The 13,918-nt window shown below is 38.7% G+C and overlaps 1 protein-coding gene across 11 annotated transcripts in view; it reads right to left on the bottom strand.

Annotated features, from left to right (window-relative positions):
- The window catches only part of CFAP54 (cilia and flagella associated protein 54), a 312,009-nt gene that overhangs the window by 266,981 nt on the left and 31,110 nt on the right, over window positions 1-13,918 (bottom strand). For 10 of the 11 annotated variants that reach the window (XM_002687523.7, XM_024992507.2, XM_024992508.2 and 7 more), the window contains 6 exons: window positions 8,294-8,492; window positions 5,511-5,692; window positions 5,267-5,423; window positions 4,105-4,190; window positions 3,000-3,134; window positions 1,160-1,310 (listed from right to left, as the gene is read on the bottom strand). In XM_002687523.7, the coding sequence (XP_002687569.6) occupies window positions 1,160-1,310; window positions 3,000-3,134; window positions 4,105-4,190; window positions 5,267-5,423; window positions 5,511-5,692; window positions 8,294-8,492 (910 nt within the window). Of the gene's footprint in view, window positions 1-1,159; window positions 1,311-2,999; window positions 3,135-4,104; window positions 4,191-5,266; window positions 5,424-5,510; window positions 5,693-8,293; window positions 8,493-13,918 lie in introns of those variants that run through there. The other variant, XM_024992514.2, reaches the window with a different exon arrangement.

The following is a 13,918-nucleotide window of genomic DNA, read 5'->3' as shown; positions in this document are numbered from 1 at the left end:
ATAAAAATTATAAAGTTAGAGAAAAATAAGGCTTCAAGTCATTGAAAGTGTTAGCCAGAGAACTCTAACCAGTGGTCCTCAAACTTCTAAGTGCATCAAAATCACCTGGTAAGCTAATCAAGACTAGAAAGGTCCATACTAACTGAGGTGCAATAGAACTGAGCCTCGTATTTTTAACAAGTTTCCAAGTAATACTTATATCAACCAAACTTTGAGAACCACAGTTATCTAATTCAATCTGCAAAGCTGAGCTCAACAATGGAGTGCCAGATTAGCGAATCTCTGGGAGAACAATTATTACAATAACTTTTATTACCGAATCCCTCAGATGTTACACACACACACTATAAGAGGGGTAAGACAGGAAAGCAAGCACCCCTATGCTCCTCTACCTCACTTTCTGTATGTGAGTTACCTGATGACACAGACAACTCTGGGGTTCAATCACAGGCAGAAGAAAGAATGAGGAGGTCAAAGCATCCTCTGAGAGAAGGCATCTCCCAGAAGGAGAACAGAATAGTGGCAGGAAGGGATTGGACAGGGAGAGGAGGAGAATGAGTGAGAAAGGGGGGCAAAAAGAGGAAGAAGATAAAAAGGGAAAAGAAAAGAAGAAACAGGACAAAGAAAGAAGAAGAATTTTCAAAGGAGGGAATCAAGAGAGAAGAGACAAAGGAGACAAAGGTAGAAGGACATGGATCCACTCATTCCAGCTCTTCCTCTGTGGCAGGCAGCATGATGGTGTCAAGAATTATGGTGACCAGAATACATTCTCTTCCTTCAAGAACTATACACTCTAGCAGGAAATGGAAGAGGAGGAAGTAGGATTAAAAGGAGGAGAGGAAAGAAAAAAGGAAGAATGGGGAGGGAGGGTGAGTGGTGTAGGTGGACAATGAGGGACAGAGAAGGGAAATATACAAGTGAGGAGAAGACGCAAAGATTTTCATTTGCCACTGAACCAGAAAGCATATAACCTTTTTTTTTTTTTAACATCAACTTGGTTGAACCTATATTACTTCTATCTTTGATTATAAATCATCAGTGAAGCATAATACTGAAATGTCTGATTTCCATTAACAGATGTTAAACAGTATTACAATTTGTGCTTATATATTCATATATATATATTAATAACCTCATGCCTTTTAATTCAATATTTTACCTAGAAATTTTTTAAATTTCCTTCTTGGGTTTCCTAAAGATTCCAATATTTCACTTAATCGTAACGTGATCTCTGCCACCATCACAACATCAATGTCTTCCATCTTATAGCAGTGAATGATTTCATTTATCTGCCACAGAAGATAAAGCCACTAAAAAGAGAAAATACACAGTAAAATCAATTGAAAGTGCACTACATTGTAGAAAGAGTCACATTTCATAAAATTGAGTACTTTCTTGAAATCGCCACCTTCTAATCATATAATGTTATACAGGTACTAGCTCCCCTGGTGACTGAGATGGTAAAGAATCCGTCTGCAATGCAGGAGACCTGATCCCTGGGTCAGGAAGATCCCCTGGAGAAGGGAATGGCAACCTACCCCAGTTTCTTGCCTGGAGGATCCCATGGACAGAGGAATCTGGCAGGCTACAGTGAATGCGGTCGCAAAGAGTCAGACATGACTGAGCGACTAACACCTTTTTATCAGTGGATCTTAATTATAAGTAATAGAAAATCAATAATCCTAATAAGATGATAGTTAATGATCACTCTGTTTATACATATTCTTGAAGAAGAATTATTTAGCTTGTAGTCTGCATATGCTATGCTATGCTATGCTAAGTCACTTCAGTCGTGTCCGACTCTGTGTGACCCCATAGACGGCAGCCCACCAGGCTCCCCTGTCCCCGGGATTCTCCAGGCAAGAACACTGGAGTGGGTTGCCATTTCCTTCTCCAATGCATGAAAGTGAGAAGTGAAAGTGAAGTCGCTCAGTTGTATCCGACTCGTAGCGACCCCATGGACTGCAGCCTACCAGGCTCCTCCGTCCAAGGGATTTTCCAGGCAGGAGTACTGGAGTGGGGTGCCATTGCCTTCTTTTATCATCTGACTTTTTTATGTATCAATGAAGATTATCTGTATCCTCAAAATTGTCATTCTCCCTTCAAAAAGCAGCAGTGACTATCACTATCAAAGTCCTCCCAAATAGTGAGGGGGAAGTAGGTGTTTCAGGCTCTACACTGAGTGCCTTAGAAGCTGTCTTTCATGCCTATAACCTCAAAGCTTAGCACATAAAATTAGCCATCACATTTTGGGAGTTAAAATGGGAAAACAACATTTATGCATCAGATCATTGTTTCTTTAGAGTATATGATAAAATTATGTACATGCATCCTAATATAGCTAATCTTAGGAGGCTTCAGAATCACAGAAGACTGAGTTATTGTTAAAATACTCTCTCCTAAGTTTCTAGGTTATAATATTGACCTGCTCCACTTTTTCCTTTCCATGAGAGAGCTCTTTAGTCTAAATAGAGTATTATTACAGAAAGTGAAAGTGAAGTCGTTCAGTCCTGTCCAGCTCTTTGCGACCCCATTGACTGTAGCCTACCAGGCTCCTCGGTCCATGGGATTTTCCAGGCATGAATACTGAAGTGGATTGCCATTTCCTTCTCCAGCAGATCTTCCCAACCCAGGGATCGAACCCGGGTCTTCCACACTGTAGGCAGATGCTTTACTGTCTGAGCTACCAGGGAGCTAAAATGGCTTATCTATTTGTTTTCTGTTATTCACTTTCTTAATGAATTTATTCAAGTTCATATAACCTTTAAACATACCATATTTATTCCTCCCTGAAAAAACTGAAACACCTCCCTGTTTCCCAAAACTAAGCTGGAGCAGAAGTACAGGGAATACACTTAAAGGAAAGGTTCCCTCATTACCACATTTAAAGAATAGTAATTATGCAGGTGGGTAAGTAGGGAAAATTTAGATTTGAAATGTGCATCACAAATGAAATTAGCAATAACAAAAAGCATATGAAGGGAAACAAAAAGGAATACTTTATTAGTACTGATCTTCTGGGTAAACTTTGAGTAGTCATTTTTGGACACAGTGACCCGCTGCATTCCTAATTTGCATTTCTGCCACAGGAACATTATCATGTCCACAACGATTTCCTTATCCGGCTGAGCATTCTGAAAGCAAAAGTGGTAAAGTAAATAAATAAGAACAATAAGATATATAGATATGGACATATGACATTTAATGTGTGCCAGACAACATTCTCAGAGCTTCATACATACTGCACTGAACTGAATGGTCAACTCAAAATTCCTATGTTGAATTCCTAACTCCCAAAGTGATAGTATTAGGAGGTGCCCAGGTGGCTCAAATGGTAAAGAATCTGCCTGCAATACAAGAGACCCAGGTTCAATCCCTGGGTTAGGAAGATTTCCTGGAGAAGGAAATGGTGACCTCAGAGATGCTCTGAGGATCCACGGAATTCAGTTTTAAAACCAGAGCTGCACTGCTGCTACTGCTACTGCTAAGTCGCTTCAGTCGTGTCCGACTCTGTGTGATCCCACAGACAGCAGCCCACCAGGCTCCCCCATCCCTGGGATTCTCCAGGCAAGAACACTGGAGTGGGTTGCCATTTCCTTCTCCAATGCATGAAAGTGAAAAGTGAAAGTGAAGTCGCTCAGTCGTGTCCGACCCTCAGCGACCCCATGGACTGCAGCCTACCAGGTTCCTCCGTCCATGGGATTTTCCAGACAGAAGTACTGGAGTGGGGTGCCATTGCCTTCTCTGCACTGTATGCTAAGTGACTCCAAACAGTAACTAGGCTTTGCATTTAGGCACTGGAAAGGAGGGTTTCATTAAGAATATTAACTCTCATCAAAACTACTGCTTCATTTCCTCCATTATCAGAAATATAACTGGCCTTGAAATTTCCCTGAAAGGAAAAGATAGATGTCCAAAATGATAACAATAGTAAATATAAATTTAAAATTACAAGTCAGGATATAACTCAATGTCTTATCCTAATGACTGAACAGTATAGAATTTCAGCAAGGTGAAATTCCTGTGATTTTTAAATATGGCTTTAAATTACAGAGAAGAGCCTCTTTTGACACTATTACAAATTGTCCAAAATAACTTTTTCACCTGTGGAGAGTCACAGACACAGGAATACAAGGTTGTCGCCAAATGGAAAATGTCTTCTGAGTATCCACAAGACTTCACATAAGTATCTCAATTTATAAAGTACAGGAAATGAAGCACACACACAAAAAAAAAAGTTACAAAATTTCAAGTAGAAAATGCATAGAAACATAGAAATTCTCCAAAAATAACAAAAATGATATCTGGGCAAATATGTCAATAAGACACTTTAAATGCTTCCATTTGAAAACTAATCTAAGTAGGCTTTAATTCAATTAAAATGGACTATTATCATTTTCATTATCTGCAATCTGTATACCAGCTATGTCCATAATGGAATTGAGGTTTATAATATTAAAACATCTGTGACTGTTGAAATAAAAATAACAAAGATATCTATTCAGAAACCACTAAAAGAAAAAAAAAAAAAGCATCATTACTTGGTACAAATTATTTACCACAATTGAGCAGCCATGCAACGCCTTAAGCATGTGATAAAACATAAAACATGGGATTAAATAATTCTCTAAAAGACAGAGGCTGCAGATGTTCGTTTATATACACAATAACTCCTAAAACTGAGTTTCAGAATGGAAAACTCTGCATACTGGAAAGAGACAGGAGACCATCAAACTTTTCCTTGCCAAAGTCAACTGATACCTCTGATTCAATGCCCTGCTGACCTCTCATTAATAAGGCAGCAGCTAAAATACAGCCTCATTTTTCTACCCAAAATCATGTTGCAACAGAAAAATCCAGAGACTTCCCTGGTGGTCCAGTGGTTAAAGCTCTGTGCCTCCACCGTAGGCGGTGTGGGTTTGATCAGGAAACTAAGATTCCGCATGCCCCATAGTGTGAACAAAAAAAAAGTTCTTTAAGTAAATAAATAAAATCCAGCACCTGTACAAGGCCTAGGAACCTGCAAGATCAGGCATCCAGCTATTTCTCTGACCTCAGTTCCTACCACATTCTCAAAGGCCAGCACCACCACCAGAACACTCCAGCCACATCTGCCTCCTTGCTGTTCCTTCAACAACCAAGCACACTCTCACTTCAGGGCCTTTACACTTTTGCTCCCTCTACCTTGAATATTCTTTCTCTCATTTCACCTATAGAGAGCGTATAACGTCATCTTAAGCTTTCAAAGAGGCAAATAAACACTCACCATGAACAGCAATTTTTTTTACATAGACTTGACCTTCTTTGTAGTTGTCAAAAGGAAAGATCAAACCTTTGTTTCTCTTTACATTGATCAAAGGTTCTATCGCAACAAGAAGAATTAAATTCTTTTCCGCTTTCTTTGACGCTGGGTCATCCTGCCTCTAAGGAAAGTATATCTCACAAGTTAATTAGCACTTCAACGTCATGTTAATACCATAAAAACAAAGCAATTGTTTTGCATGTATTACCTGGAGAAAATCAATGAGCTGCCCAGCCGCAGATTCAAATAAACTCCATTCCTCATACATGAAAGCTAATTTTATAAATTTCACGGCAGCATTCACAGAAATAAGATTCTTCTTTTTTATAATAAGTTCCAAAAGATGTGCTTTTGGAAAATCAAGTATGCCATCTGCACCAATATTTGACACTAGAAAAGAAAAGAGAGGGTCATTTGTGCAAAGAAATATTTACCAAACATTAAATATCAGGCACTTGAGAAACAATGAGGGAAAAAAGCAAACACAACTCTCGCCTTCACAGAACTCACACTCTGGCGGGGAAAACAAGAAATCATAGTGGGCAAGGACTTCCCTGGTGGTCCAGTGGTTAAGATTCTAGGCCTCCGGTGGTAGATACACAGGGTTTACTGTACATTCTACTTTTGGTTGTGTTTGGAAATTTTCATAATAAAGTTTTTTAAAAGAAAAAAAAAAAAAAAAAGACTCTGTGCCTCCACTTCAGGTGGCTCAGGTTTGATCCCTGGTCTGGGAACTAAGATCCCGCACACTGCACAGCAGCCCAAAACACAATGCATAAATAAAATATAATATAAAAATTCAATTCCTGGGTCAGGAAGACACCCTGGAGAAGGGGTAGGCTACCCACTCCAGTATTCTTAGACTTCCCTTGTGGCTCAGATGGTAAAGAATCCACCTGCAATGCAGGAGACCTGGGTTCAATCCCTGGGTTGGGAAGATCCCCTGGAGAAGGGAAAGGCTACCCACTCCAGTATTCTGGCCTGGAGAATTCCACGGACCATATAGTCCACAGGGTTGCAAAGAGTCAGATGCAACTGAGTGACTTTCACTTTCTTTCAATATAAAAATAAAATATTTTTTAATAATTTTTTAAAAAATCTAGTAGGCAAACACAGGATGCTCTGGGGACAAATAAGAAGGGCCTCAAACCTAGGTGTGGGGTAGGAGGTTCGGTCAGGAAACATCACCCAAAGGGACAAAGAATGTGGAATCTCAAAAATAGAGAATTAGCAAGAGTAAACTAGCAAAATACACAGCGGGATATTACAGACTAGGAGCTCAGAAAGGAGACCTAAAATAGGGACAGAGCTCCAGAGTCATCACATAGGCACTGTAAGTAAGTGGATCAGCTGTGAGCAATGGAAGGCTGCCAAAAATAGAACAGCAAAGAACCCCAACAAGTAAGAGAAGGGCAGGTGGGGAGAAAAGGCTGCAAAGGAGAGTATTTAAAGAGAAAGAAGGTGTCATCAACAACAACTGCTACAGAAAGCAAAGGAAGGAAAAGCACTGACTTTCAACTGAACAATAAGGAAGTTGTCCACGACATTCTCTGTCCATGACAGCAGACTGCCAAGTATAAGTAGGAGGGGAAGAATATGGAACAGTGAACAAAGGCAATTCCTTCAACAAATCTGTCTCTAACAAGAGGAAGAAATTCAGGGAGGAAGTTGGATCGGGATGAAGGGGCAATTTGCAGAGATATGGCCCAAAGACCTAAAGGGAAAGAGGAAGAACATCCCTTCCATTTTAATGAGAGACAGTGGAAAGGAAAGGTGCAGATGAAGGTAAATTTTCAGGTGTGGGAGAAGCAAGTCAAAGGAATTCTCCTTTGAGATCTTGTATTTTCCTCGTGAAGAAAAAACGAGACCGAACTGCAGTACAGAGGCTCCTTGCCCACAGATGGGCACACACATGTACACACATGCACATCTTTACGCTCACTTAGAAGATGACAGGGCTTCCCAGGTGGTGCTAATGGTAAGAATCCACCTGCCAATGCAGGAGACAGAGGCGATGCGGGTTCAATCCCTGGATAAGGAAGATCAGAGGACAGCAAGGCAACCCACTCCAGTATTCTTGCCTGGAGAATCCCACAGACAGAGGAGCCTGGCGGGCTACAGTGCATAGGGTGCAAAGAGTCAGACAGGTCTGGAGCGACTTAGCACACACAGAAGGTGATGATGATGTCATAAACTATTCTATGAAAATTTGAAAATATAGATAAAATCAAAGTAGTATTTACCAAACAGAAGATTTTTTAAAAGAAAATGAAATTCTAAATCATTTTGTATCTATAGAAGAAATAGAATCCATAGCTAAAAACATTTCCATAGAGAAAATTCCAGGTCCAAATGCCTTCACCAGCAAATTCAAACTTTCAGAAAGAAATAACACCAATCTGACAAAAACTCTTCCAGATAATAGAAAAAGACGGCAGAAAGCTCAACTTTTGTTTGAGGCCAACATGACCTTGAGAGGAAAATCCAAAAAGGACTTTGTAAGAAGAGAAATCTAATTAACAGAAACATTAGCCACTAGGAAGAAAACCAAGAAATATATCAAAAGAATAATTCTCACCTCCAGATTAAGATTATTCCAAAAATATGCAGTGAATATGAAGTGGTTAAAGATTATATAAGTAATCATTGTAACTCACCATATTAATTGAAAAAAGTTCATCCATTTGATGAACTCAATAAATCTCAAAAAACCCAGAAAAAGGTTTTAATAAAATTCAACAACTATTCAGAATTTAAAACTCTTAGCAAACCAAAAATACAAAATCAAACAGAAGCAATATTGTAACAAATTCAATAAAGACTTTAAAAATGTTCTACATCAAAAAAAGAAATCTTTAAGGAAAAAAAGATCAATAAATTGGTATTGGTTTCTTATGTGTCAAATATCATGCTAAAATTTTTGTTATTTATGTTCCACCACAAAATAGTATTTTTATTTTTTATAAAATACTATTTTAATAACTTATTTACTTATTAAAAGTTCTTTTCCTGCCATAAACAGTTCTGAGACAACATCACGAACTTCTACTTCATCTGTAAAAACAGGTCCAGTCTGTAGTATTCGCCGATTTGAGTCAGAGAGCGCTTCCAAGACAGCCAGAAACCGGGAGGCAGTGCTATCAAACAACTCCTCCAACAGCTTTTCTGTGGCTGTACGCGGCCATGGCATCTGGGGAAAAAAAAAAAAATACAGCCCACTTTTTTAAAGTTCTACAATGTCTGATGGCATAAGGCAAAGATGAGTAAGGTGCGCTTTATTAATGCTAACAGAGAGACTGGATGGCCTGTCGATGAGACAGCTGCTTCTAGGGTTTCCATTTTTGAGATGTCACTCCAGATTTTATTAAAGTTTATGTTGTGCTACCATTACATCAAAGACTTTGCTTTTTCTTCTTCCAACTACAATTTTATTTTATTTTTAAACTTTAAAAAATTGTATTAGTTTTGCCAAATATCAAAATGAATCCGCCACAGGTACACATGTGTTCCCCATCCTGAACCCTCCTCCCTCTTCCCTCCCCATACCATCCCTCTGGGTCGTCCCAGTGCACTAGCCCCAAGCATCCAGTATCGTGCATCGAACCTGGACTGGCAACTCGTTTCATACATGATATTTTACATGTTTCAATGCCATTCTCCCAAATCTTCCCACCCTCTCCCTCTCCCACAGAGTCCATAAGACTGTTCTATACATCAGTGTCTCTTTTGCTGTCTCGTACACAGGGTTATTGTTACCATCTTTCTAAATTCCATATATATGCGTTAGTATACTGTATTGGTGTTTTTCTTTCTGGCTTACTTCACTCTGTATAATAGGCTCCAGTTTCATCCACCTCATTAGAACTGATTCAAATGTATTCTTTTTAATGGCTGAGTAATACTCCATTGTGTATATGTACCACAGCTTTCTTATCCATTCATCTGCTGATGGACATCTAGGTTGCTTCCATGTCCTGGCTATTATAAACAGTGCTGCAATGAACATTGGGGTACACGTGTCTCTTTCCCTTCTGGTTTCTTCAGTGTGTATGCCCAGCAGTGGGATTGCTGGATCATAAGGCAGTTCTATTTCCAGTTTTTTAAGGAATCTCCACACTGTTCTCCATAGTGGCTGTACTAGTTTGCATTCCCACCAACAGTGTAAGAGGGTTCCCTTTTCTCCACACCCTCTCCAGCATTTATTACTTGTAGACTTTTGGATCGCAGCCATTCTGACTGGTGTGAAATGGTACCTCATAGTGGTTTTGATTTGTATTTCTCTGATAATGAGTGATGTTGAGCATCTTTTCATGTGTTTGTTAGCCATCTGTATGTCTTCTTTGGAGAAATGTCTATTTAGTTCTTTGGCCCATTTTTTGATTGGGTCATTTATTTTTCTGGAGTTGAGCTGTAGGAGTTGCTTGTATATTTTTGAGATTAGTTGTTTGTCAGTTGCTTCATTTGCTATTATTTTCTCCCATTCTGAAGACTGTCTTTTCACCTTGCTAATAGTTTCCTTTGATGTGCAGAAGCTTTTAAGGTTAATTAGGTCCCATTTGTTTATTTTTGTTTTTATTCCCAATATTCTGGGAGGTGGGTCATAGAGGATCCTGCTGTGATGTATGTCAGAGAGTGTTTTGCTTTTTCTTTATGTTTGTGTTTCCAAGACAGCCTCTAAAGGCCCTTTATTAATAAACAACAGCATTGGTCTCCACATGCTTTGCGGCGACTTAATTACAGCCCTGAGGAAAAACTCGAGTTGCCTGAGAATCTCTCAGGAGAGCTTTTTAGATTCACCAACCAAATCTCCAGACAGTCAGTGAGTCTGGGTGGAGCATTTTTAGAAAACCGGGTGGAAATTCTAATGAAGAATGTCCCCAAACTCAAATTGGAAATAATATTTTATCGTATAAGTAACGGGTCTTGTGGCAGCTAACTGTAAAGAAGAGTTGACCAACTGGATACAAAGAAGCAGGTGCCACTCACATCCCCATGCGGATCCCCGGTCACTCTACTTTGTGTCGGCCTGAAAGGATTTCACTCCTGGCAGATGGCCTACCTACACACTTCATTCTTCTCTCTGACTAATGACCTGTTCTCTGTACTTAGATTACCAGGAAATAAGAAAGATAGCTTTAGTTGGCTTTTCTAGAATCCATGTCCAGTTAGTGGGCATCCACATTTCCTATGATTTCCTTGCTTTATTCATCTTCCTGAGGCAAACTGAGGAAGACAGAAAAGCAAAAGCAGAAATAAAGCTGCTTTGGACTATTTTTCTCCAAACACCAACTTCCCTGCTTATTAGAGTCTATGTGTTTTCAACCCTTAGGTTGACTGATATGTTTAAAAAAAAAAAAAACCTCAGTAAATAGACTCATCTGTACTGTTTTTCGAGAAGGGGTGGGTGGAATGAATTGGGAGATTAGGATTGACATACATACACTACTACCGTGAAACTCCAATCCTTTGGCCACCTGATGTGAAGAACTGACTCACTGGAAAAGACCCTGATGCTGGGAAAGATTGAAGGCAGGAGGAGAAGGGGACAACAGAGGATGAGATGGTTGGATGGCATCACTGACTTGATGAACATGAGTTTGAGCAAGCTCCAGGAGTTGGTGATGGACAGGGAAGCCTGGCATGCTATAGTCCATGGGGTCGCGAAGAGTAGGACATGACTGAGTGACTGATCTGAACCGTGTGTAAAATAGATAGCTAGTGGGAAACTGCTATATAATACTGGGAGCTCAGCCCGATGCTCTGTGATGACCTAGAGGGATGGGATGGGGGTGGGGTGGGAGAGAAATCCAAGAGGGAGACGGTAAATATATACATATAGCTGATTCACTTTGCTGTACAGCAGAAATTGATGCAACATTGTAAAGTGATTATACTCCAATTAAAAAGAAAAAAAAACAGTAAAACTTGAACTTCAGGCCTCTTGCTTTACAAACAGAGGTCAGGGTTTCTTCTAAGATATTTGCTATAGGTTAAAACAGAAGTTTAAAAATTTATAGTTAAACAACATAATAAACTTCCTAATAATTAGAAGTATTCAAAATGAAATGGTAAATCCCAGATAGATTACACTGAATTTTGTTTTTTAAAATATTGTAGAGAAACTACAAAAAGTGAACTAGAATATTTATCAGATCTATAGATGAATAACAAGCAAATGATTTTAAAATAGAAATATTTAAAAGATCTATAAAAAGATTTAAAGCTAATGTAATAAAAATACACTGAATTGTCAAACATGACAAAATATTAATGTCTATAAAAATAATGAGCCCATTCAAATACAACTCAAAAATTAAAATCTCTAGTAGATAAATGGTCAAAGACTGTGAAAGATAATTCACCTAAAAAGAAAATATAAAGAGTAAACACAAATGTAAGGGAAAGCTGGTTGAAAACAATAAAGTTAAAACAAGCCATTTTATGAACCCTTAATTATTTTAAAGATTAAGAAATAATATCAAAATGATAATGGTGAGATTGGCATATGCAGATTGTCACCTTGGAGAACTCATTTCAGAAATTCAATCTGGTAATATACATCAAGAGAAATAAGAGTGTTTGTAACTTTACTCAAATTCTACACCTTAAATTTTATCCACAGGAAACAAAAGAAGGAAAAAATAATATACTTGAAGATGTTGACTACATCAATATTTATAATAGCAAAAGATTGGAAAACAACTAAAATATTAGTAATAAAAAGTACTGGACAAATCTGGTACATGTACTGCTTAGGGTGAAAAGTGACAGTGAAAGTCATTCAGACATTTCTGACTCTTTGCAACCCTGTGGATTATACAGTCCATGGAATTCTCCAGGTCAGAATACTGGAGTGGGTAGCCTTTCCCTTCTCCAGGGGATCTTCCCAACCCAGGAATTGAAACAGGGTCACCTGCATTGCAGGCTGATTCTTTACCAACTGAGCTATGCCTAGAGTATACTAGACATCTTTTCAAATGTCAGGATGGATGAGAAGCTGAATGATACAACCCATGCAGTAAGTTCCAATCCTGAATACCATGGCTCCCATGAGATCTACGCCATTAGACTTACTGTGTTAATTTCTCAACATAATACACCCGCCCTGTTCAAGCTCAGTGTCACTGTCTCACTGTGTGCCAAAAGCCTTTGCTTACTTCTGCCTCCAAACTACTATCATGCTCTTGTCCTTTACTTAGAATGTTTTTCCTGTTCTCCCTGTCCAGTCAAATCCTGCTTCTTATTTCAAAGTCATTCAAAAAAGACAGAAAAAGTGACTCCCATCTTTTCTATTAATATGTGCCACCACTCTTGGACCACAGTAGGCCTTTGACACATGGTTACTAAATGAATGAATGAAAAATAAATAACAGTAACAGCTAATACTACTAAGGCTCTACCATTTGCCAGGAACATTCTAGGGGTGTTACATGTAACTCATTTAGTCACCACCATTATTTCCTTCTTAATTCTTATCACAGGCTTTAATTTACTTATTTATTCTGTAATTTCTCCACTAGAATGTAACCTCTACATATTTTGTTCACAGAGAAGTTACTTTAAAATATTTATTGAATGAATCACTAAATGGTCAATTATCAGAAGTCTGAATTAATAGTCCTACAAAACAATCCTTTGAGTCAAAATGATTTACTGCAAATTAACAATTGACCTACAAACTCAGAAATTTTTTATAAAATAGATTTAATGCATATTGAAATCATTTTCTTTTGTAGAAACATAATAAAATGATTTCATAAGCATAAAGCAGAACATTCTGCAAAATATGACCCCTGCTCTCTAACGAACACTATAGCATAACTACTTAATGATACCAGATGCAGGCTACTCAGCAGCTCATCCAATGGATTATCTACAATTTGGCAGGTTACCACCCTTGACCAGTTAGACACCATGAGTCAGTAAGGGGTACAATTTAAAAGGATGTATGAACTGTATGTCTGGGCTCACCAGTCAATATACCACGGACACTAAGTAGCAATGAAAAGTTACTGTGTCCAAATAATATTTTCATTTAGTATTTGAATTCATTTAAAAGAAAAGAGAAGCCCTCTCAAATGTTTATAAAAAGAAATGAGGAAAGAGAACAGCAGTCATTGGATTATTTAGAATACCCTGGGCTAGAGACCTGGGTTCTGGTTCAAGGGTTGCCAGCAGCTGGCTTAAATACTCTGGGATTTATTTTTCCCATTTGTAATAGAAAAGGACTGACCAAATGATTTCCAAAATCCCTTCCAGGTTCTGAGATTCTACATCTCTTCTGTCAGAAAGTGTTCATATTCTTCCCCTCCACTTTCATTTTCAATCCTTACACAGAAGCTCATAGAAGAGAGTTTACAGCTATCCACAACAGTCACAGGGCACTGCGAAGATATATAGAGCTGGGATTTAAGGAACACTGAGACTCTGAATGGCCAAAGGGAAGACAGTGGGAGAGGGAAAAAGACAGAAGGGAGAAAGGGCAGAAGAACCCACAGGCATATGTATGTCCCACTCTCCTCCCTTAGTGCAATTGGCCAAACATACTTGTGGCCAACAGGGGCTGTGTGAGGGGTTTTGGCTGGTGAGAAAGAAGACTGTAGTCACTTCCATACT

Source organism: Bos taurus, chromosome 5, assembly GCF_002263795.3.
Source record: "Bos taurus isolate L1 Dominette 01449 registration number 42190680 breed Hereford chromosome 5, ARS-UCD2.0, whole genome shotgun sequence".
NCBI lineage: Eukaryota > Metazoa > Chordata > Mammalia > Artiodactyla > Bovidae > Bos > Bos taurus.
Note: the sequence above shows the minus strand (reverse complement) of the source record. Positions and strands in the feature narration are given on the sequence as shown.